The sequence below is a fragment of the Panthera tigris genome, chromosome E1 (genome assembly GCF_018350195.1).
Source record: "Panthera tigris isolate Pti1 chromosome E1, P.tigris_Pti1_mat1.1, whole genome shotgun sequence".
Lineage (NCBI taxonomy): Eukaryota > Metazoa > Chordata > Mammalia > Carnivora > Felidae > Panthera > Panthera tigris.
Window position 1 is genome coordinate 19,799,671 of NC_056673.1, and position 25,408 is coordinate 19,825,078.

Here is a 25,408-nt window from a genome sequence, read left to right on the forward strand (position 1 = left end):
ACCAAAATAAAGAAAGAATAAAGTTGGAAAAAATCACATTACTTGATTTGATGACTTACTATAAAGCTACAGTAATCAAGATTTTAGTTCTGGGAAAGGAGAACACATAAATCAATTAAACAGTCCAGAAAAAGTTCCCCACACTGGTCAACTGATTTTTGACAAAGGTGAAAGGCAGTGCAATGGATAGAGGACAGTCTTTTCAACAAATAGTGCAGGGACTACTGGACCAGATGCAAAACAAACACAATTCAACTCATATTTCACACATTATACTAAAAGTAACTCAAAATAGCTCAGAGATCTAAATGTAAAATTTAAAAATATAAAGTGTCTAGAAGAAAACATAGGAGACCTTATGACCTTGCATTTGGGCAAAGATTTCTTGGATACAACACCAAAAGTACTAGATGAACTGGTGAATTGTATTTCATCAAAATTAACAACTTCTCCACAAAAGACATTGCTAAAAGCCTCAGACTGCTAAAAAATATTTTCAAGACATATACTTAACAAAACCTTATATTCATCAAATTTCAGTAATAAAAAAAATCTTTTTAAACAGACAAGTGTCTTGAAAAGACACTTCACCAATGGAGATACATAAATGGCCAATAAGTGAACACATGAAAAGATGCTATCTTTTAGCTATCAAAGAAAAGAAAATTAAAACCACAGTGAGGTACAACTACATGATATAGACTAGCTGAACTTAACAGCCAAAAGTGGGGACGCCTGGAGCTCAGTTGGTTAAGCATCAAACTCTTAATTTTGGTTCAAGTCATGATCTCATGGTTCAAGATCACGACCGTGATCATCGGGCTCTGTGCGGACAGGGCAGAGCCTGTTTGGGATTCTTTCTCTCTGTCCCCTGCTCTCTGGCTCTCAAAATAAATAAACAAACTTAAAAAAAAAAAAAAAAGCACAAATGGAGAACCTGGGTGGCTCGGTCTTAAGCATCCAAGTCATGATTTTGGCTTATGTCATGATCTCATGTTTGTGAGATTGAGCTCGAAATGGGGCTCTGCACTGGGCATGAAGCTTGCATAAGATCTTTCTCTCCATCTCCCCTGCCCCTCTCTCCTGCTCACTTGTGTGTTTGCTCTCCTTCTCTCTCAAAAAAAAAAAAAAAAAAAAAAAAAAAAAAAAAAAAAAAGAAAAGAAAAGAAAAAGAAAAAGAAAAGAAGAACCAATACAACTGACAATACCAAATACCAACAAGGATGAAGAACAACTGAAAATCTCATATGTGCTGGAGGGAATGTAAAATGGTTACAGCCATTCTGGAACACAGTTTGACAGTTCATTAGACAGATAAGTAAACACAGTATGACCCAGCAATTGCCATCGAAGATATTCATTTACTTAAGAGAAATGGAAGCTTGTGTTCACAGAGAAACCTGTAGACAAATGTTTAAAGAGGCTTTCTTATGGCCCCAAATTGGAAACAACTCATGTCTTTCAACTAGTAAATAAACTGATATATCCACACGATAAAATAATATTAATAAAGGACTAAACTGCACATACTACATACATATATAATAGAGAGAGAGAACTCCATATTATTAATATATCACTCCATTTGTAGGACATTCTAAAATGGCAAAATTATACAAACAGAAAACAAATCAGTAGTTGACAGACAGAGGCGGGGTTAACACAAGAGATAACACAAGGGAATATTACGAAGTGATGAGATTGTTTTGTACCTGATTGTGGCAGCGGATACATGACTCAACACATTTGTCAAAACTCAGAACTGTACTACAAAAAGACTTTTCTTTTTCATGTTTATTTTTGAGAGTGAGAGAGAGAGAGACAGAGACAAGTGCAAGCCGGGGGTGGGGGGTGGGGGGGGGGCGGTACACAGAGAGAGAGGCAGACACAGAATCCGAAGCAGGCTCCAGGCTGTCAACACAGAGCTGGATGTGGGGCTCGAACCCACAAACTGTGAGATCATGACCTGAGCTGAAGTCACATGCTCAACTGACTGAGCCACCCAGGCACCCCGACTTTTTTTTTTAATTATAAGCTCTATACCCAATGTGGGGGCTGCACTCACAACCTGAGCCAGCCAGACACCCCAAGACTGATTTTTACTTCCGTAAAATTTTAAAAAGTGAAAAAACTGCCCATATACATATAAGAACGTTACTTGATCCAGACTGCTTTATGAAACCTTCAAGGAAGAGATAATCTATCACGTAAAATTAAAAAATGAAACAAAACAAAAAAACAGAAAGAAAACAGGGAGGAAAGATCACCCAATTATTTCATGAGGCTCTTATAATCTTGACACACAAATTGTAAGAGAAAAATTACAGGCTAATTTCATTCATGAATATAGATTAAATTAAAAAAAATAAAAATAGCACCAAATTCAAACCAGTACTGTGAAACAGAAAGCAATACCATCAGGTAGGATTTATCCCAGGAATGCAGAGTTAATTTAACATTGGAACACCTATTCACAGGGCACCTGGGTGGCTCAGCGTCCGTCCGATTTCAGCTCAAGTCATGGTCTCATGGTTTGTGAGTTGGAGCCCCCCACTGGGCTCTCTGCTACCAGCATAGAGGCCACTTGGGATCCTCTGTCCCCCTCTCTCTCTGCCCCACCCCTGTGTGTGTGCACGTGCATTCTTTCTCTCAAAAATAAACAAACATTAAAAAAAAAAAAGAACATCTCCTGGTGCACATCACTGCAGTAAGAGTTTGAGAGTGGGCAGAGAGATGCAGAGAAGATACGTCACAAAGTTCTACAGCCATTACTGATTTTAAAAAATCAAGATAAATTAGAAATAGAAACTTTCATTTCAGAAATGTTTCTTGAATTGTATTTTAAGGTGTTATGTTCCCACGGTTCTGATTTCCTTTCTCAGGGCCTCTAATTACATTTGCTGGATCTCTCTTTGCTTATCTCTTTTCTTTCATTTTCTCTTGAATCCCTTTTTGATTTTTGTTTCACTTTGCTCATTTTTCATTACTGTCCCTGCTTCCCATGCTATCAATCTCCTTTGTGCTTCTTGTAATTTGGTCTTGATTTCTGAAATAGTGCCTTTTTCTTCTATCTCTCTGCTAAGTTCTGGCAGCTAGCATTTCATAGATTCCTGCTCTCTGTGCATCACCTCCTGCTATTCAGCCATCTCTTCCCTGAGTTCTTGTATTTAATCTTTGTAATCTTCCTTCATAACTGTGATTAATTTTTTTTTTAAATTAAGGTTGAAACACTGAATACAGTTTTCTCTTCGTTTCTGGCAATTATTTTTGCTGGGGTTTCATTATCTATAGAAAAGATTTGCCGATCTTTTTCATTTCTTTCCCTTATCCTATCTTTGTATAGATACCGTGGACATTCACTTCGTGTTGCTCGTATTAATGCATCGGGTTCCTGTAATAGGAGGGATGAAGGGGGTGGGTGGGAAACCCGGGTAACTCTCAGCTTTACAGCTCTGTGGCCTGTCATCCCCCACTGCTGCAGAACTACACTGCCTCATAATGTGGCTCCTCTATTAGTCCTGTCTCCTCTGACACTCAAGACCTAATGTGTTTCGAAACAGCTTCTACTGCCAGACTTCAGCTTCTGTGGTTTCTTCAAAGGCTGCTTCACAGACCACTGACCATGGTCACCACTTGCTTAAGATCAAGCATTTTAAACTTGCTCAGGCATTTTCCACATCTTTTCTCTCTGCTTCCTCAATCAGAGCACTGAGGCACTGTTCAGTCCTAGCCCTATTTACAGTCTCCAGGGTGGGGCCTTCTCCTTTCGGGATTGAATATTTGGAGATTTCTACGATTGGCACCTCCACGCTAATCATTTTTTTTTTTTTTTTCCCTCAGCAAACTGTCATGATTTCCTCAGTGGACTTCCTGCCTATCTGCGGCTTCGGAAGTCTTTAGACCTAATTTGGAATTGAGTTTTCTGTATCTTAGTTTTGTTGAAAAAGCACTCACGGGTCCTCCTACCTCTATTCTCCTTATTACTCCAAAAAGTTTCTGCGAGTAGAAAAGATTCAAAACTAAGGTGCCACCACATAGGCACTGGTCGCAGAAGCTCTCATGGTCTCTTTTGAGCCCTCTCACCAAGGCTTCTCCACAACGTCCCTGGAACCGTTCATGTCAGGTCACCAACAGACATCCACACTGCAAACCCAGAAGTCAATTCTCAGTCTTTTTCTTACCTGGTGGATCAGTGCCGTCTGACATGACTGAGCCCACACTACCTCCTCTTTGAAACACTTCCTTCACTTGACTTCTAGGACACCGCATCCACTGGTTCCTCCTCCTCAGAGTCCTTTGATGGCTTTCTTCCCTCCCCAGCCGCTAAATGTTACAACCCTTCAATGTTCTCTGTCTACACTCACTCCTTGGTTGATCTCACCCAGTCTCATGGCTTTAAATTAAATACTCATCTACAATCTAAAAACTCTCAAGTTAGTATCTCCAGCCTGGGTCTCTCCACTGAATTCCAGATTTCTGTATCCAGCTGTCTATCCACATCTTTACTTGTATGTGCAGTAAGGAACTCAAACTTACTAATTTGTGAAAGAACAAACTGATATTCACTCAGGAACACACTCTAATTGCCTCTTACATACCTCAGTAAATGACAATTCTATGTCAACAGTTACTCAGACCAAAAGCCCTGAGGTCACACTGGACTCCCTTCTTTCTCACGTCCCACAAGCAACACATCCTGCCAGTCCTTCCTTCAAAATATATCCAGATTCTGACCATTTATTGTTACCTCCACTGTTCCATCCTAGTCCAAGCCACCATTCACTCTCACCAAGATTACTGTTACAGTCTCCTGACTGGTCTCCCTGCCTGTACCCATACCCTTCACAGACTATTTTCCCCACAGCAGCCACAATGGCCTGTAAAACATGTATCAGGTGATGTCATTCGTTTGCTCAACACCCTGCAACGACCTTTCACCTCACTAAGTCGGAATAGAGGCCTACGGGGCTAGACTGTCAAGATTTGAATCTCGGCCCCACTATAAACAACTGGCACAACCTCAGGCAAGTCACTTAATCTTTTTACATCTCAGTTTCCATATCTATAAAATGTGTCTACCTGATGAGGATGTAATGAGGATTTATAGATATTAACCCATTAAGTCCTTAAGAACTAGGAGCGCCCGGGTGGCTCAGTTGTTTAAGCGTCCAATTTCGGCTTGGGTCGTGATCTCACAGTCTGTGAGTTCAAGCCCCATGTCCAGCTCTGTGCCGGCAACTCAGAGCCTGGAGCCTGCTTCAGATTCTGTGTCTCCTCTTTTTGCCCCTCCTCCACTCATGCCTCTGTCTCTCCCTCTCTCTCAAAAGTAAATAAACATTTAAAAACTTAAAAAAAAAAAGAACACACAGCAAAGCTCAACAAATGTTAGCTGACCATTATTATTTTGTACCATCTAGCTCAACTTGTGAATTCATGAAAAGTAAAAAGGAGAGCATGTCTCCCTCCCCAAGAGAATGAAAACGTAAACTTCACTTGGTGAGGCCTTTGTTGGGGGGGTGAGGAGATCTCCGTATGCAGTGTCAAATATCCTCCTTGTAAATGGCCACAGGCGACCTTCAAAAGGGTATTTCTTTGAGGAATTAAAAAAGAAATATATGCAGCCTGTTCAAAAGTATAGCCTACTTTCCTGGGATCCTCTGACTCTAGTGCCTATCTCTATTAACCCGATCCAGACTCATGACTTGCTATTTGTACTTTTTCTACTCTGTATCTTTGATTCTTGCTTTGTTTCCCCACCAGAACTGTCCACCTCTACCTGCACTAAGCCTCATCAACCCCTCATCTAGAAGTAACTTTTCCTCCCTCTGTATTGCAGAGTAGCTTGGATCTTCCTTATACTAATTTATAAACTGCTTACTCTACGATTAATCAAAGATTCTGGGGTTTTTTTTCTTCCTAAACTTCACACTCACGGCAATACCAAGTACTTTATGTAAATACCATCTGAATGGAGTAAAGGCTGAAGGAAATGATTAGCCTCATTCAAAGACTACAGTTGATAAGGAGAACTGTCCTTACATTTAAAAAAAAGTCATTTTAGGGGCACCTGGGTGGCTCAGTCGGTTAAGCTTCCGACTTTGGCTCAGGTCATGATCTCATGGCTCGTGAGTTTGAGCCCCACATCGGGCTCTGTGCTGAAAGCTCAGAGCCTGGAGACCACTTCAGATTCTGTGTCTCCCTCTCTCTCTGCCCCTCCCCTGCTCACACTCTGTCTCTCTCTCCTTCAAAAACAAATATTAAAAAAAAATTTTTTTAAGTCATTTTAGGGGGGCCTGGCTGGCTCAGTTGGAAGAGCACGTGACTCTTGATTTCAGGTTATGAGTTCAAGCCCTACATTGGATGTACAGATTAAATATTTAAAAAATAATAAATAATAAAGTAGTTTAACAAAGAAAGAGTATGGACAGGAAAAAGGTCCAAGAAATACTCCTTAGATTATTTGGAAGAGTTGCTATATGTGAACACTTCAGAGTAGATACACCTTCTGGATTTCATGTAACCCTCCACCTACAGACAAACTAAAAACTAGGGTATAGAATCCTAAAAGAGATCTATTTAGGAAAGGAGCGATCTTATCGCATTCAAATGTACATAATCAAGAGTTTGTGGGGAAAACTCTCTGTCTGGCATTCTCTACATCTGTCATAAAAGCCAAATTCCAACCTGAAAGGTCTACATATCATATCTCTAGAGGGGACCACTTTGGCAAAATACAAAACCCAGCAAAGCTGTATCCTCCCTAGGACAGAGCATTCTGTCTCTATAAAAGGAGGAACCGACAAGATTTCAAAGACTAATAAAAAACAAATTACCTTCTTTTTAAAAAAAAAAAAAAAGTTTATTCATTTATACAATCTCTATATTCAATGAGGGCTCAAACTCATGACTGAGATCAAGAGTTGCACACTCTTCCTACTGAGCCAGCTAGGCGCCCCAAAACAAATTAACTTCTTAATTCAACTATGACCTGTTGGGCTAACAATTAGTACTGAAAATACACCTGGTAATGACAGAGACCAGCCTTATACAGAAAAGAAAGATCCCCTCAAGCTTAAATTTATTCAGAAAAGGTAATGCTAATGCTTAACCAAAGGCAAGCATTAAACCAAATTCACATATCCCAAGCGACCCCTTTCTTACAGCTATCGACCATGCCATTTCTAAGATAAAGCCTCCAAATTTTTTGACACTTCTCCCATCAAGAAGTGGGGTCTATTCCCTTCCTGGGATCTAGACTCTGTGAATGTACAATAGAATGTGGTAAAGTTAACACTATGCCAATTTCTAGGCCCAGGCCTTAAAAAGTGACAGCCTCTGCAGCTTCTACTTCCTATCTCCTGAGATGCTCATTCTTAGAACCCAGCGACCATGCTGTGAGGAAGCCCAAGCAGCCCATGGACAGGCCTACACAGACAGGCACACAGAACCAGGGTTAATTTGCCAGTCATGTGAGTGAGCCATCTGGAAAGTAGATCCACCATCCCTAATCAAACTACTGCAGCTACCGACAAGCAAGCAGAGATGAGCTGTCCTTGACACTCTGCAAATTGCAGTTTCCTGAGCAAAATAAATGACTATTGCTGTTTTAAGCTTCTAAGTTTTGGGGTGATTTGTTACACAGCAATTGATAATGCTAACTGTAACATTAACTTTTTATGTTCTTTAAAAGAGAAAGTGTATAACAATAAATAGCCAGCCTACTGCCCCTTGATTTACCACCACATGTGACTTGTGGGAGGCAGATAGCACAGTGGGTAAAAGCACAGACTTTTAGGGCTAGACTGGCAGGATCTAAATAGTGACAAGTCATGTACTCCCTGTGCTTTGGTCTCTTCATCTATAAAAGATGACAGTAACCTCCTAGGCTACTAGGATTAAGGAAGGCTGTTTGAAAAGAAGCTGTTTTAAAGAAAGGAAGTGGTAGAGAAAAGAAAGTAAAAATATGGTTAAAAAAACAGGAAGATCAGGAAATCTTAGAAGCAAGGAGAGGGAGAGCAGGAATGTTCAGGCAGGAAATCAAGGAGAGGCCTAGCAGGAGGAGTTTGCTTTGCAGACCTGGCCACCAAATGAGACAGGGCTCTAGAGACTGACAGAGCCCGCCAGTAACAGGTTTCTTGGCTTCCGCAGCTCTACACATTCCGGCAACTTCATCAGGAATAGACTGGGGGGAGCAACAGGGCAGGGCCTACAGGACTATAACCTTCCCTCTAACTGCAAGGCCTTCCAACACCCTCAAAAAACTGAATAAAGTTTACCTTTAGTCAAGTTGGCCCATCTGTTCCCCCCTTATACAGAGGAGGTGCCCCCCATCTCTCACATCTTCTAACTTAGCTGCTGATGCCTGCAATTGCTTTTAACACGGAGAGAAGATATTTTCTTTCCACATTCAAAGGAAAAATGACAAAAATGCAAGGGTCTGGCTATAATAATACTGAGCTGAACTAAGTTTCGGTTAATCACTCTGCCAAGTGGGGCCCGGTCAGACATCTTTGGAAAAGGAGGAAGGAACAAATGGTTTACTGAGGACTACTAAATGTCAGGTCATGGTCCACAGATAGTGAGTAGAGTGACACCAGTTTGGGTCATTTCCAACATCTTAAATATTTACTGAATGACATAAGAAACAAACCTAAGTACACCATCTATCAGACCTCCCCCTGTGTTCACAGAGGAAGCATTTAAAAGCAGGAAAGCATCAGGTCACCATCACTGGGGGGAAAATGGTCACAGAAGAGGGAAAAGGAAAAGAGCTAAGGATACTGACAGAGAAACTGTACATTTCAACACTAACTACAATCACATTTATTCTCCTGTGAAGAAGACAAAAACAAACAATACAGACTAGCTATGCCATTTACCAGTTATGTGACACTGGGTAAGTGACTTAACTTCTGTGTGCCTTGATATCCTCATCCCTAAAATGGGTAGCTATACCTATTTTATTGGGTTATTGTAAGAATCAAATGAATATAGGTGCACCTAAGTGGCTCAGTGAGGTAAGCGTCTGTCCTGGTTTCAGCTCAGGTCATATCTCATGGTTCCATGAGTTCAAGCCCCGCATCTGGCTCTGCACTGACCGTGCAGTGCTTAGGATTCTCTCTCTCTCTGCCCCCCACCTCTCTCTCTCAAATAAATAAACTTAGAAAACAAAGAAATGAATATAAGTGCTTAAAATAGTACCTCGCATGTAATAAATGTCATTTAATTATCAACTGCAGTTATTATTACTACGAGTACTATTCTTACTGTCTGAGATATCAGACCTGAATCTATCAACTCAGGAAGCCCTATCATTACACAGGAGCACATTGTTCTCCAGAGATTCACTAATGGCAGTATTTCTATAAACAAAGGATGTAAGATGAAAAAGAGTTTGTTAGCAAACAAAACTCATGAACTCCCCTTTAGGGAGTAACTAAGAGGACTTCAGGTAATAGACTCATTTCTCTCTCTCCCTCTCTCTCTGTTGGTATCTTTCTGGTTATTAAGTCATTGTTCAAAACCTAAGGTGTGAGAGGAGGTGTCAAAAATGAGCAGGGTGGCTCAGTCAGTTAAGCTTCTGACTGCGGCTCAGGTTACAATCTTGCGGTTTGTGGGTTCAAGCCCCACATTGGGCTCTGTGCTGACAGCTTAGAGCCTAGAGCCTGCTTCAGATTCTGTGTCTCCTCTGCCCCTCCCCCACTCACTCACTCACTCTCTCAAAAATAAACATTAAAAATTTTTTTAAAATGAGACAAAGCATAAACCAGTATATTGTGAGAACTGCTGACAGTTAAGATGATTTGGCTGGGGGAGAACATGGCCATATTGGCTTACATAAAGCTTTCAGATACTCTCCAAGCTTCATATGACAAAGGACTGAGAACAACAGAAACTCTAAGCAACCATTCACCATAAAATCTGATGATCTGGACTTAAAACTTAGAGAAGAGTTGGCTACCCTGCTTTTCCAAATCAAAACTGGGCTTTGGTTTCTAGCAGGACCTATTCAGAAATAGGACTATAGAGAACGCATCTCAGATAACATGAAAACAAGGAAATTGTTCTAATACAGGAAGACATGGATGAAGAAACAGAAAAATGATTGGTGGCAGAAGAGTTTGCTTTCAGTTCTATTTTACAGAGAATTATACACATCACATACATTATGTATGTAATTCTCATTATGTTTACACCAGCAGGTTGTCTTTCACAGAGACTTGCTCATATTCATTCACAAAGGAAAAAAATTCTTGGCTTCTGATTTTTTAAGATTGACTTTCAAAAAAGTTTACCTACTTATTTTGAGAGAGAGAGAGAACCCCAAGCATGCTCTGTGCTGTCAGCATAGAACCCAGCACAGGGCTCGATCTCACGAACCCTGAGATCGCAACTTGAGCTGAAATCAAGAGTGGGATGCTCAACTGACCAAGACACCCAGGCGCCCCTAAGACAGACTTCTGAGAGGTAGTCTACTTACCTCTATCTCCCAAGAAAAGAGACAAACGTAAGTATGTGCTATGTATCAAGCATAAGCGAGACATCTTATATACATTATCTTAGTTCACCTTCGTAATAACCCTATGAACACATATGAGAAAACCAAAGCAGAGAGAAATGAGGAACTCTCCCCAGAGTAACTCTCCCTACAAATGACGAAGTAAATTCAGGTCTACTTTGAATCCAAAGCTCATGTATGTTCTATGCACTTCGCTCTGCTGCCTAAGGCATAACAGATACTGTAATATCTACTTGCCTGAATGTCAATGTCTGCCCACAGAAGTAAGTCGGAGCGCTGGAGTAGAGGACACCTGAGGATTCAGAATCATTCCGGAGGGCTATATTTCTTCGACTACTCAGGCTGTAGCCCTCAAAGCCAGCTGTCCACTCTTTTTAAAAAGCAAAAATATTGAAATTATTGAAACCCTGTGAGGAGTATCTTCAATACTGACACATTAAATAAAACTTGGAAGCAGAAGAGGCTGCTCTTAGGGGTCATGGGCAAGTTCCATAAAAGAAGAGAGGCAGTGACAGGGTATCCTGGTTAACCCTACAAACCACGAAACACATGCTAGTCTATTGTGGCATGGAAGATCAAGTGAGAGCTCTCTCCTACCTCATAAAATCAGGGTGAAGCATAACTGTTTGAGCTTATTCCAACCTGATTAAGAACTAGTTAACAAATAAGTCCAAATGTTTTAAGGTAGTAATACAGGAGAGACCAATTTCATTTTGTTTTGTCTTTTTAGGAGAGACCAATTTCAAATCCTAAGACCTCCATCCTGATACTCATTCATTTGAAAAATCAGTATTCTGATGCAATACTTAAGTCCTTGGATTTAGGGAACGCTAATAATCCTGCCTAGCACTATTTTTGGACTCTGGAGAGAAGAACTGATGAAAATTTCTCAAAAGTCACATGAAGTAATTTGAACAGGGCAGTTTCCGTGTTTTTCTCATCAATTCAGGTTTTACTGTCAGCAAATGTGGTTGTCAGTGTGCTGACGGAACAGGTACAAGTGGTCTGATACACAGTGAAGCTTCAGGAGTGAGAAGGCAACAGCATACCATGAGGCACCAACGTGGAGTGACCCATTTGGGGGACGCTCCAAGGACTCCACTCCTGTCGGCCATCTCCTCGGGCGCAGACTCTGAACTGATAATCAACGTTGGGGTCTATGTGCAATACTATGAACTCAGTTTCAGAGCCTACATACACGTCCTCAAAGTGATTTGAAGTGCATTTGCGGAATTGGAGCCTGTAATCTTGGGCTATAAAGTCGTCATCCACCTAAGGAGAAAGGCTTTATGTTAGGTAAAAATCAGGAAATAATTTCTCTCAGCATCATGGCTTAAGAACTCTTGGGCCAAGTACAGAAGCCCATGTACTGAATGTGGGCTATTCACAGGAAGGTCACAGAAAATATGCCATCATTATTTCCCTTCTTTCCTTTATTGAGCCATATTGTTTTACACTTCCCAGTCTGATTTGGAAAACTCTTCTTTTGAAGAATTGTATGTTTTCTATACAATAAAGCCAAAGGTAAAGTATTCAAAATTCAAAGATAAGAATCCCACAACTAGGTGCACCTAGGTGGTTCATTTGGTTGAGTGTCTCTTGATTTCGGCTCAGGTCATGATCCCAGAGTCATGGGATCGAGCCCCATGTCAGGCTCCATGCTAACTGTGGAGCCTGCTTGGGAGTCTCTCCCGATCACCAACCCTGCCTCTCCCTCACTAGTATACGCTCTCTTGCTCTCTCTAAAATAACAAAAATTAAATTAAATTAAAATTAAATAAAGAAAGAACCCCACAACTACATCATTCATATAACCAAGAGAATTAATATCTAGAATATATAAAAGACTCCTAAAACTTAAAAACCACCCAATAAGGAAATGGACAAAAGACCAAAATAAACATTCTATAGAATTAAAATATAAGCAATCAAAAATATACAAAAATACTCAACCAAATTTGTAACATGGACAATGAAATCTAAAACCAAAATGAGGGAGGTGCCTGGGTGGCTCAGTTGGTTAAGCACCCGACTTTGGCTCAGATCATGATCTCCTGGCTTGTGGTTTCGAGCCCCGCATCAGGTTCTGTGCTGACAGCTCAAAGGCTGAAGCCTGCTTCAGATTCTGTGTCTCACTCTCTCTCCTTCTACCCCTCCCCTGCCCTCTCTGTCTCTATCTCTCAGAAATAAACAAACATTAAAAAAAATTCATAGACCCAAAATGATGGGTGCCCGGTGCGGTGGTTCAGTCGGTTAAGCGTCCGACTGTTAATTTCGGCTCAGGTTGTGATGTCACAGTGGTGAGATGGTGCTGGACGTGGAGCCTGCTTAAGATTCTTTCTCTCTTTCTCCCTTTGCCCCTCCCACGCGTATGCACACACTCAGTCTTAAAAAAAAAAAAGATATAGAAAAAAATAAATAATAAAGAAATAAATAAAACCAAAATGAGATACCATATCGGCAAAAATACGAAGTCTGACAAAGCCAAGTATTGGTCAGGATGCAGAGTAACAGGAACTCATACACTGCTGGTGGAAACACTGGTACAATCACATTAAAGAGAATTTAGTATTATCTAGCAGAGTATGGATCCTATACTCTAAGACCTCATAATTTTACTGGGTATACACTTAAGAAAAACATCTTACACATGTACACAAGGAAACATGAATAATAATATGTTTATAGCAAAAAACTGGAAACTCTAGGTCCACTGACAGGCAAAAGAATAACAATGGAATGACAGTCTTTGTTTTGAACGAACAAAAACCTCTCTATTTTTTTTCTATTAATAAGGCTTCATTAGAAAACTCATTTAAGAAAATTATTTCCAGAATATGAGCACCCACTCTGAATGATGTATTTATCGGTCAACAGCCAAGACACTTATGACCCATTTAGACATGGTTTTTTTTTTTTTAAGTTTATTTATTTATTTTGAGAGAGGGAGAGCACACGCACATGCACAAGCAGGGGAGGGGAACAGAGAAAGGGAGAGAATCCCAAGCAGGCTCCGTGCTATCAATGCCAAGCCCAATCCATGGCTTGACCTCACAAACGGTGAAATCATGACTGAGCTGAAATCAAGAGTCAGATGCTTAACCAACTGAGACACCCAAGCACCCCAAGTTACCATACTTTAGATAGAAACCATGTCCAGGGGCGCCTGTGACTTAGTCAGGTAAGCATCCAACTCTTGATTTCGGCTCAGATCATGATCTCAGTTCAAGCCCAGTTCAGTGCTAACAGTGCAGAGCCTGCCTGGGATTCTCTCTCTCTCCCTCTCTCTCTCTGACCCTCCCATGCTCTCTCACTCTCTCTCTCTCCCAAAAATAAAAACCTTTTTAAAAATAAAAAAAAAAAAAATATGGTAACTCATATACATAACATGATTTAACACACAAAATTCTCAGCAATGCTGAGAATGTGAAAAAACCACATTTTAAGAACTTTATTTCAGAAATATTAGTTCAACGTGGAACAGAAAATATCAGACACCCAATCAATATTCAGTACGATCTTTTGACTTTCGTAATAAACAGAAACGGGAGAGATCTTCAACTCACTAAGGGTTAAGTTTGGGAAATATGTGATGGGAAATACTGTTGTGATACAGAGATTTTTAAAGGCATCTTCAAAACTATCTCAAACTGGAAGAGCTACCTCCATTCAAGTTCCCTGTGACTTTAATTGTAAAGCCAAAGAGACTTTGTTTGTGAAGAGAAGAAAATCTTCAAAGGTAATTAATAAAAACATCCTAAAGGCCCTCAAATCTCAAATCCACAATGTTGAAGCCACTTCTACAATTAATTACATACCTTACACCATCGAACAATGATGCCTCCAGGTTTCTCTATTAGTTCTTCTATCTGTACCGGTGGGCGAGATGCTACCGTTCCATGCTTGAAAATGTGGTCTTTCACTATGTTCAGAATTGAGTCATCCAACTGAGCAGATAAACAAGGCACATCAACCAGTAAAGGCACTTCTGGTAAGCTGAGGAAACAAAGCCTATGTGTTTATGAGGCTTTTAACAGGAAGTTAGAAATATGACGCGGAGTTTCAATCAGTCACATACTATAATGATGAAGCCCCCAGGAAATAATGCCAATGGCAACAGAGGCTTTGCAAGATGTTACATAAAGATTCTCTTCCCAGGCAAATATAACCAACAAAATAGAAAATTGGTAGGATCACCACTGTCAAGTTTATACTGAAAGATCCAATGTACTCAGTTTCAATATGTGCAGAATATCTAAAATTTAACAATTCTCTTACGCATTAGAATGGAAGAAAATCTATAATAAAACTATACCAAAAATTACAATCACAGCTATTTCATACTACTAATGCTGGTATTGGGCAGTGGACCTTGAAATCTATATTCTCTATCACACTTACTCAGAATCTTTAATAGGGAGGGGAAAAAAAAGCAGACAGTTTAAATGCTTAAAACCAAATCCTGAAGGCACTAACTACTTTACCTGTCCAACTGAATGTGTGAGGCCTTTTGGGTAAAGTTCCACAGTTTTTCATTCTGTTCTCCTACACCACCCAGAATGGCGATCTCCCCTACAATCAGGAATAAGAGAACAAGTACAGTGAAAAACGGTCCTGTTACAAAGTAATCACTACAACCCGCGTCAAGGTGGGTCTCTGGTTTTCCTACAAACAATTCTTAAGTGATTCCAGAGTCAAATTCCCAAAAAGCAAAAGTAGAAACTATTTTAGAAGTGACTCTAAGGTGAAGCTCATGAGGAAAAGGGGTACATGATGGTAACATTTTGCCAGAAATGAAAAAATGTGCTCTAAACAAAGAAATACCGTTTATCAACGAAAAAATTTTTATACATTTTTTTAAACGTTTATTCATTTTTGATAGAGAGAGACAGAGTATGAGTGGGGGAGGGGCAGAGAGAGAGGGAGACAATCTGAAGCAGGCTCCAGGCCCTGAGCTGTCAGCACAGAGCCTGATGCGGGGCTCGAACTCACTGACCTCGAGATCATGACCTGAGCCGAAGTCGGATGCTCAACCTACTGAGCCACCAAGGCGCCCCTAGTTTGTCAACCAATTTTATGCAATGGACAAGGTGCAGGTACTCTCTGCCATCTCTCCTACAGAATCTTGACTTACAGAACTCCAATAGGAGCCAGTACAGGTATTACCCTGACAGAAGAATAGGGCACGGGGTCTTATAAAGTCAAATGATACAGCTATTTTCCTGAAAGAATATCACACATTAGAAATTATTCCACAGAGGGGCATCTGGGTGGCTCAGTCGGTTAAGCGTCTGACTTTGGCTCAGGTCATGATCTCGAGGTCAGTGAGTTTGAGCCCCGCATCAGGCTCTGTACTCTCAAGCGCAGAACCTGCTTCAGATCCTCTGTCTCCCTCTCTCTCTGCCACTCCCTCTTTCATACGCACACTCTCTCTCTCAAAAATAAACAAACATTAAAAAAAAAATTATTCCACAGAAAAATAAAAAGGAGGAGCTATATAAAGACAACTTCTGTGTCCTTCCAGGACCCCGAAGAAACAGTATCGGGACTCCTTCCATCTGAATGTGCCCTGGAGTGACTCAAGTTTTTGGGGACCATATAACATGACATTCTCCCTCACCAACAGGAAAACAGAGACATATTGAACAATGCCTGAAAGTCCTCAAAATTCCATCAATAAGGCTTTATCCCTTGAGAGGAAGAGATTGAAATTCAAAATATTTCTGAAATATAAAAAAATTTAAGCATCAGATGCTGTAACAAACAAGTTTATGCCTCAAAGGATTTCTTTTCTAAAATAAAAACATTTCTCAGTCCTCAGGGTGATGGATGACCTGTGAACTACTTCTGGGTTTGTTTCCAAATGCAAAGCCTCCAGGGAAAGACGTTCTGTGGTCCCACTAAGAAGCATTTTCTCAAAGGCACTGCTAGGGTCAGTGTCAAATAAGCAGTTCTCACTGAAGAGAAGACAAAATGTAATTAGCATCTACAGATAATACCAATAGCACATTCTAAATGTTACCACAAAGGGATGAATTTCCAGTTGGAATGACAGACTTGTTAGCCACTCACCCTTTTTATCGCATGCCATTCACAGCACTCAATGCAGAATGGGTGGTATTCAGTCTCCTCTGGCTCCTTTTTCCTCAACTGTCCTTTAAATGCTGGCATCCCCCACCGTCTACCCTCTGGCACCCTCTCTTCTCAATATTGTACACTAACTCTTGATGATTCACTTACTCTCATGGATTCAGACTCGATGTATACACCATCATTGTCATACTGCCATACTGATCTCTCTCCTAAGCCACATGCCACATTCCCAACTACCTTCTGGGCATCTTGCCCCACAGTGAATGCCCAACTACCCAGTGAAGCCCACCCTTCTCCTTTGTTTATGTCCATAAACAGCACAATTCACCTGGTAATCCAAAATCAGGCTGGTTTTGGTCATCCTAAGGCCTTCCCTTTATCCTCCAATATCCAGACAATCACCAGTAATCAACACTCACTAAGAAGTAAAATCATCAATTCTCTTTCTGAAAAATCTTAAAATCAGCTCCACATCATCTCTACCTGTCATTGCCTTCATCATTTCCTGTCTGGATTAGTGCTACAACTTCCTAATTGGCCTCTTTTACCTCAGTCTTATGACCTCCAATACAGTCGCCAAACTGTAGGCAGTACCATTTTGTTGTTTTGTTTTTTTTTTTAATTCAAATCTGATTGTGTAACTCTGCTGCCTAAAATACTTCAATAGATCCCTGATACACCATTCACTTCACTCGTGATGTTACTTCTGCTTCAAATTGTGCTGTTACCTCCTTTCTTCCTTTGTCTGCTTAATGAATTCCTTCAAGCCTCTGTGCAACTCCTCCTACAGAAAGCTACCCTACACTCTCCCGGAGTTAAGGGCTTTCCCTTCTGTGCTCCTGTGGGTCTTAGATTGCTCTCAGCATGTATGCCTCTCTCACTGTACTGTGAACCCCACAGGGCAGAACTGTGATCTTTTTAATTAATACACTCAACAAAGAAGTATGTGAAGGGAGGAAGGTGGGTGTGAAGACGGGAGGGTAGCAAGGCAAGATCTGGGCATGCTTTAACCACAATAACGGGCTACAGATAGGTACGGAACTACTACGATTTCAGGAGTAAACACCGATCGTAATTTGTAACCTTCTAAAACTAACAATGGAATTAAATTATTTGAACACTGAAAAACATTTAAATAGACTCAAAAGGACCTTAAAATCACTGTGTTAACAGTGAGTAAGACCCTATCATAGAACCATTTGAGAAAAACCTTGTTTTTGTTTTACAAAACTCCTTGTTTTGTAAATAATTATAATTAACACTTTAACTGCACTCACCCTGGGATACCTCACAGTATCTGCTGTCCTATATTACAAACCATCCTAAGGCAGGAACATTCTAAGCACCCCACAGATGGCAAGAAGCCTGTTGGCACCCTGAGAAATCGACAAAGTGCCAATCTGAATGTGCCACACTTAACAGGCTCCCTGGACTCCCACCTTCTTGCACTAAGTCCTCTGCGGTATGAACTCCGTGCTCTATGAGTTTCTGGCAATCATCTAGAGGTTTAATGGTCTCCTGTTCAATGGTGTCCACCTCTTGCAGAAGGGTCACCAATCGTTCATCCAGGAGCTTCCCAAGGGTTCCCTTTAAGTCATTAAAATGCTGTTTGAGGACATCTCTGGTCTGGGATGCACTCTCTTTGATCTGAAAAGGAAGAACATAAAAACTCAGAATCTCTGAATAGGCTAATACACGGGCGGGCATCACTCAAAATCTCAAGGCACTACACAACAACCATCTTCCATTTCTTGATAAATCAAATGTGACTGATTTGCACAAACTTGCAGAAATGCATAAAACTGGCCTTCAGGTAAAACTGAATGGGCTCAAATCCTGGTTCCGTCGTTCACAAACCCCGTCGATTTTGGTCACGTTAATTAAGCACTCTACACCTCAATTTCCTTAACTGTCAAATCAGTGTAATGCTTACCTCATGGGGTTGCTGTAAGGATTAAATAAAAATAATCTATGTATTACACTTGGTAAAATAACTGGCACACTGATGTTCCCAAAAAATGTTAGAAAGTATTACTACCTACGCAAAGTAGTTCTTGGCAACAGTATGTTTCAGTACAAAAACATTTTAAATTAGGAGGGGAGTAAGGTTCATTTTACTGAAAAGTAGTAAATAAAAGGTAGATTAGAAGCCATTAATATATTTTTTTAATTACCTAATGGATAAAATGCCCTCATTGTGGTAAAACTAAGAATTTATTTAGAATTCAAAGAGGCTCACAGAAGGCAGAGAATGTTCATGAAAACACACCTCTGGGACAACGCTTTCATCCTTTCTGAGTCCCGTTCCTCTTCGCAAATCTCAACAAGAGATTTATAGACCCTCTTCCCAGCAAAATGAATAATACGTACCCTAAAGAAATTAATTCAATTTCAAAGCTACAAATTCCCTCAAATTTCAACCATGGCTTGCCTGAAACAGTAATTCTGAAACTTGGTTTGCAGAAGAATCATGTAGGCTGCCTGTTATAATTTAGATTGTAGGGCTCCATCCCAGACCTAATGATTCAGAACCTTCGAGAAGGGTGAAGGGGTATATGGATACAATTCTCATGTTTCACAAGCACACCTGTGATTCTGCAGCCCAGACTCTGAGAAACACTGCCCTCAGGTCCACAGAGCCCAGAGTAAGAGCTGCTGTTCTGGGAGGTAGGGCAGGGAAATCTTTACAGCTGAGACATATTTTGAAAACAAACCAGTTGTCTATACAGATACAAGATTTTTTTTTTTTTTTTTAAGAATATGGATAACACACAATTCACTCCCACTTAACAGGAAAATTCTAACAAAAGCCAAAAACTTGAATTAAAGCAAACACATACTTACTTTGCAGATATTAGTTTCATAATGACATTATTACATTTATACTCTAACCCCTTTTGCTAACTTTATCTTTGCAAGAGCATTTGAAGTCCAAGAAAATCCACAAAGCATACGACTTTAACAGTTAACAGAAATTTAAAAAAGTTTCCATTTATTCTCTAATACTAAATTTAAAAAGCAGAATACAAAATTGTTTTCCAGAAATATTCACAACCATGTAAAAACAAAAGATGCCTATGTTCAAGGAGTACAAAGAAATACAGGGAGGAAAATACAGGGACAGTCTGACGATTAGATGAAGTGGAAGGATCATGGAAATAATTTTTTCTCCTTCCAACATTAATTTAACTTACAATAGTATGTGTGAAGTGAAAGAATTCCTTTTTTTTTTAAATTTTTTTAAATGTTTATTCATTTTTGGAGACAGAGACAGAGTATGAGTGGGGGAGGGGCAGAGAGAGAGGGAGACACAGAATCTGAAGCAGCCTCCAGGCTCTGAGCTGTCAGCACAGAGCCTGATGCCAAACTCAAGCTCACAGACTGTGAGATGATGACCTGTGCTAAAGTCAGAAGTTTAACCAACTGAGCCACCCAGGCACCCCAAAGAACTCCTTAAATCATAAAGAAAAAGAGAGATTCTGGGCGCCTGGGTGGCTCAGTCGGTTGAGCGGCCGACTTCAGCTCAGGTCATGATCTTGCGGTCCGTGAGTTCGAGCCCCGCGTCGGGCTCTGTGCTGACAGCTCAGAGCCTGGAGCCTGTTTCAGATTCTGTGTCTCCCTCTCTCTGACCCTCCCCCGTTCATGCTATGTCTCTCTCTGTCTCAAAAATAAATAAACATTAAAAAAAAAATTTTTTTTAAAAAGGAAAAAGAGAGATTCTAATTTAAGTTTGTTGATCACTGTCTGTGCAGTTGCTAAGGAACTTCTATGAAATTAGCCCAAGCCAAGGTTGAAGAAAAAAAAAAAAAAAAAAGGGAGGGAGCCATATTCAAAATGTACTTGATTTGCTTCATGAGTCACCTGTGGGATCTTTAAGACTCAGGCCCTAACATACATAGCACCAGGGAAATAAATGTTGCTGAATAAAAATGAAGTTAATCATGTACATTTTTAAGACCTTTTTTAAGGAACTAGGGAAAGAATGCCTTATGATTTTGATGTATCACCTGAATGCTGTTAGAAATGCAGACTCTTGGGGCGCCTGGGTGGCTCAGTCAGTTAAGCGTCCGACTTCAGCTCAGGTCATGATCTCACAGTTTGAGTTCAAGCCCCGCGTCGGGCTCTGTGCTGACAGCTCAGAGCCTGGAGCCTGTTTCGGATTCTGTGTCTCCCTCTCTCTCTGCCCCTCCCCTGTTCATGCTCTGTCTCTCTCTGTCTCAAAAATAAATAAAAACATTAAAAAAGAAAGAAAGAAAGAAAGAAAGAAAGAAAGAAATGCAGACTCTTAGGCCCCACCGAGAACCACAGAATCAGAACCTACGTTTTAAACAAGATCCCTAGGTGAATCATGACAGACCTTACAGATTCCAAAATAAATGAAGATAACATGTCAAAACCCTGTAGTACAGTTCACACTCCCAGCACCAAGAGGAAATTCTGCAGTTGAGAAGTATACCAATGAGGTCCTGTCTCACTCTTTAACGGATACTACACACACAGGAAGTGCATTGGTTAGGTAAAGTCAATTTCCTCTTTAGAAAGAATTCAAAAGCTCCTTCAACTGTTTCAGAGGCCAAATATGTTTTGTTTTTATTTCAGAACCTCAGAGGGGGGGGGAAAAAAAAGGAAGTATGTGAACATAAAGCAGTGAGAGGGCCAGGGAGGGGAGACTCCACTTCCAAATCTACTTCCTACACTTCCATTGTAAGTGTGGTCCCTTTTGTTCACAGAACCCCAACCATTGCTGTTTCAGACCTGATACTACCTTGGCATCATTTTCTTCTCCACAAAATGGTTCCTCCCCACTTTTTTTTTTCGAAAGAGAGAGACAGAGAGAGAGCGAGGGCCCAAGTGGGGGAGAGGGGCAGAGAAGGGGAGAGAGAATTCTGAGCAGGCTCCATGCTCAGCGCAGAGCCCAATGGGGGGGCTCAACCCCACAACCCTGGGATCAGGACCTGCACAAAATCAAGAGTCAGATGCGCAATGGACTGAGTCACACAGCACCCCTGAAACAGTTCATAATTTAAGCCACAGTCACCTTTTATCCAATCATGTAACTAATCAAGTTCATTTGCTTGGCTTTATGAAACTAAACAACACAGACTAGACTGCTGAGTGGTTTCTTCTTATTTGACGTGTTACCATGGTCCAACGTGTTCACCGTTAGCTCATTAACTTCACAATGACTCTAACAGGTGGGTCTCCATGGTTTACACTGAAGAGGGTGAATCTTGAAGAAATCAAATAACTTTCCCAAGGCTTCATGGTGCCAGAAACAGTCTGACTCCAAGGACCATGGTCTTTCCACTTTTCCCATTTTCAGGAGTTCCCAGGTAAACCTATAAATTATGTACTGACTGAAAACACTTCCTGCTGAAACATGTATTTATCCTTTTTTTTCTTTTTAATGTTTATTTATTTCTGAGAGAGACAGAGACAGAGTGCAAGCGGGGGAGGGGCAGAGAGAGACACATACAGAATCTGAAAACACTCCAGGCTCCAAGCTGTCAGCACAGAGCCCGACACAGGGCTCAAGCTCACCAACTGCAAGATCATGACCTGAGCCAAAGTCGGATGCTTAACCAACTGAGCCACCCAGGCGCCCCTGTATTTCTTATCCTTGCATAAAGAATCGTGTGGTTGGGGGCCCTGGGTGGCTCAGTTGGTTGAGCATCAGACTCTTTTTTTTTTTTTTTTTTTTAATGTGTATTTATTTTTTAGAGAGACAGACACAGAGTATGAGCGGGGGAGGGGCAGAGAGAGAGGGAGACACAGAATCTGAAACAGGCTCCAGGCTCCGAGCCGCCAGCACCAAGCCCAATGAGGGCTTGAACTCACAAACTGTGAAATCATGACCTGAGCTGAAGTCAGACCCTTAACCGACTGAGCCACCCAGGTGCCCTGAGCATCAGACTCGTGATTTCAGCTTGTGTCACAATCCCAGGGTTGTGAGATCCAGCCCCACATGGGGCTCCACACTCAGCATGGAGCCTGCTTGAGATTCCCAACGCCCCTCACTCCATCCAGCTCCTCTCTTCAGCTCTCATGTTCTCTCTCTAAAATTAAAAAAAAAAGAATCATGGTAGACTACCAAACAGCCCCAAATTCTACCTAGCCATTCTAGGGCAAAACAACTGTGATAGTAACAAAGTACATTTAAATAGAATACAAATGATAAGCAACTCAAGGTCTCAAAAAGGAAGTTGTCATATACACTGTTTATGCTGATTAATAATATTCCAAACCAATTTTCCATCAAACCTCTACTGTAACAGACCATTAAAGCTTACTTACAAAGTTTCTACTGCAGTTTAATCTAATCCTTTAATCTAATCCTTAAACTGGGGCGGGGGGGGGGGGGGGCTGGGTGGCTCAGTCAGTTAAGCATCTGACTTCAGCTCAGGTCATGATCTCACGGTTCTTGAGTTCGAGCCCCACGTCGGGCTCTGTGCTGATGGCTCAGAGCCTGGAGCCTGCTTCGGATTCTGTGTCTCCCTCTCTCTCTATCCCTCCCTGACTAGTGTCCTGTCTCTATCTCTCAAAAATAAATAAATGTAAAAAAATAATTTTTTTTTTAATAAAAGTTAAAAAAAATTTTTTTTTAACTAGGTTTCACACCCAGCACAGAGCCCAACCAGGGCCTGAACTCATAACACTGAGATCTAGACATGAGCTAAGATCAAGTTGAATGCTTAATTGAGTGTCCCCTAAGCAACTGTGATTTTTTTTTCAAGTTTATTTATTTTTGAGAGAGAGAGAGAATGCAAGCAGGGAAGGGGCAGAGAGAGAGAGGAAGAGACAGAGAATGCCAAGCAGGCTCTGTACTGTCAGCCCAGAGACTGACTCAGGGCTTGAACTCACAAACCGTGAGATCATGACCTAAGCCAAAACCAAGAGCAGGACACTCAACCAACTGAGCCACCCAGGCTCCACCAAGCAACTGTATTTTTAATGTTTTAACATGAGGATGGGTTCACAAAATGCCAAAAAGTCATCAAGTTTACGTATCAATACTAAGGCTTGCAAAAGCCTAGTAAATGCATACTTCATAGCCCTCCAAGGTAACAGAGACTGATATATTTTCCTCATGAGTTTAGATACTAAAAAGGTTATAAAACCTATGCAGAATGCGACTTAAAACATCTGTGGTCTTCAGTGGCAATATACAGTTGCTACATCAATATAATGTAAAACAATATGATATAATAAATATAATAGCATATTTCAGAAAATTAAGAAACCAAAATCTCCATCTCCTCTAAAACAATTGACTTTATAGAAGAAAATAATTTTTATCCTCCAAGTTTAGTTTCCCAATTAACAAACAAGCAACTAAAACTCTTTTGTTATTTTTTTAAAAGGTTTTATTTTTAAGTAATTTCTACACCCAACATGGGGCTTGAACTCACAATCCTCAGACTGAGGAAACATGTTCCACTGACTAGGCCAACCAGGCACCCAAAATTATTTTAAAATTAGAGACTGGCTTTGAACACTTAGCTGAAGAACATAACGATCAAAAAAAAGATATAAAATAGTCCACTGAAATTGGAAAAGCCAACCACAATGTTTCTTCTCAATTCATGTGAAATGTACTGCATCAGCCACTTGTCTTTGCACGGACACCAAGATATCAGTCACTGAAAATAATAATGATGATGGCAATAATAATACAGCAACAACAGCGATCATCTGCTGAACACCTACTGTGTGCCAGGTACTTACAGCCATGGTCTCATTTAAATGCTACCACAACCCTGTGAAGAAAGCATCTGTAGATGAGTAACATAGTGGAGTCAGAGAGATAAACATGTCCACATCACAAAGCGAGTAAAGTGACAGATAATTTGTATTGTATGACTCACTTACGGACTCGTAAGTGCCGCTACATTTCCTCCTTGCCTCTCTTAGAGTTAGGCGCTTTTTTTTTTTTTTTAATATCTATTTGAGAACATTCAGAAACATTTATTAGTGGTCCCCAGGGAACCAAGAACCACACGTCCTGATACTCTATCTTTGTTCAGTCCCCGAGAGTACGGGCTGGGCTGTGATGTGCACTTGCAGGCATAAGTGCACAGTGGAACTAAAGCTGTGTCAGTTCCAGCTCTCAGCCTTTAGAAGGTCTGGCAACTGCTGCTTCTGCACTTTTGAGGGTCTTGAGCCACTCCTTTGTAAAGAGTGGAAAGAGGAGAGAAGCGGGAAGGGAGGGAGGAGAGAGGGAGACTAGCATCCAGCCCAGCCATGACAGCATTCCAACTGAGTCCCACTGCCACTAAGGCTCCTAACAGGTAAGTGAACGTTCTTTCTTGAACTTTCCAGTCTTAGCTACCATCTGACTGCAATTACACGAGTGTCGCCAGCAAAACTGGAAGAAGTGCCCAACCCAGTCCCAGTCAATCCCCAGAACAGTAAGCAAATAAGATGGTTTTTTAAGCCGTTACACTTAGGCATAGTTTATTATGTAACAACAAATAACCAAACTGTATGATAAAACAAATTTAATTCTTGATTATCTGCATTAATGAATCAAGACCATGAATAATCTAAAAAGAATGTCTGCAAAATTACACCCACATCATTCATAAAGGCACTCATTCAGCATTTATTGAAGTCTAATATGTGCCAGGAGCTGGGGTTATAAAGATGAATAAAGCATAGGCCTGACCTCAAAAAAACTGTCATTCTGGTAAAAGAGATAGTTGCATGCACACGTAACTATAATAAAACGTATTAAGTTCTTACGTAAGCAGGATGGCCACAAACTGCCATCTACACTCAAAAACAGCATTCTGCTGG

The 25,408-nt window shown here is 40.7% G+C and overlaps 1 protein-coding gene across 1 annotated transcript in view; it reads right to left on the minus strand.

Moving 5' to 3' along the window:
* CRLF3 (cytokine receptor like factor 3) overlaps window positions 1-25,408 on the minus strand; it is a 42,752-nt gene that overhangs the window by 10,094 nt on the left and 7,250 nt on the right. The window contains exons 2-6 of the mRNA XM_042967488.1: window positions 18,052-18,259; window positions 15,004-15,091; window positions 14,338-14,515; window positions 11,569-11,791; window positions 10,757-10,889 (exon numbers count right to left, since the gene is read on the minus strand). Coding sequence (XP_042823422.1) covers window positions 10,757-10,889; window positions 11,569-11,791; window positions 14,338-14,515; window positions 15,004-15,091; window positions 18,052-18,259 — 830 coding nt within the window. The remainder of the gene's footprint in view (window positions 1-10,756; window positions 10,890-11,568; window positions 11,792-14,337; window positions 14,516-15,003; window positions 15,092-18,051; window positions 18,260-25,408) is intronic.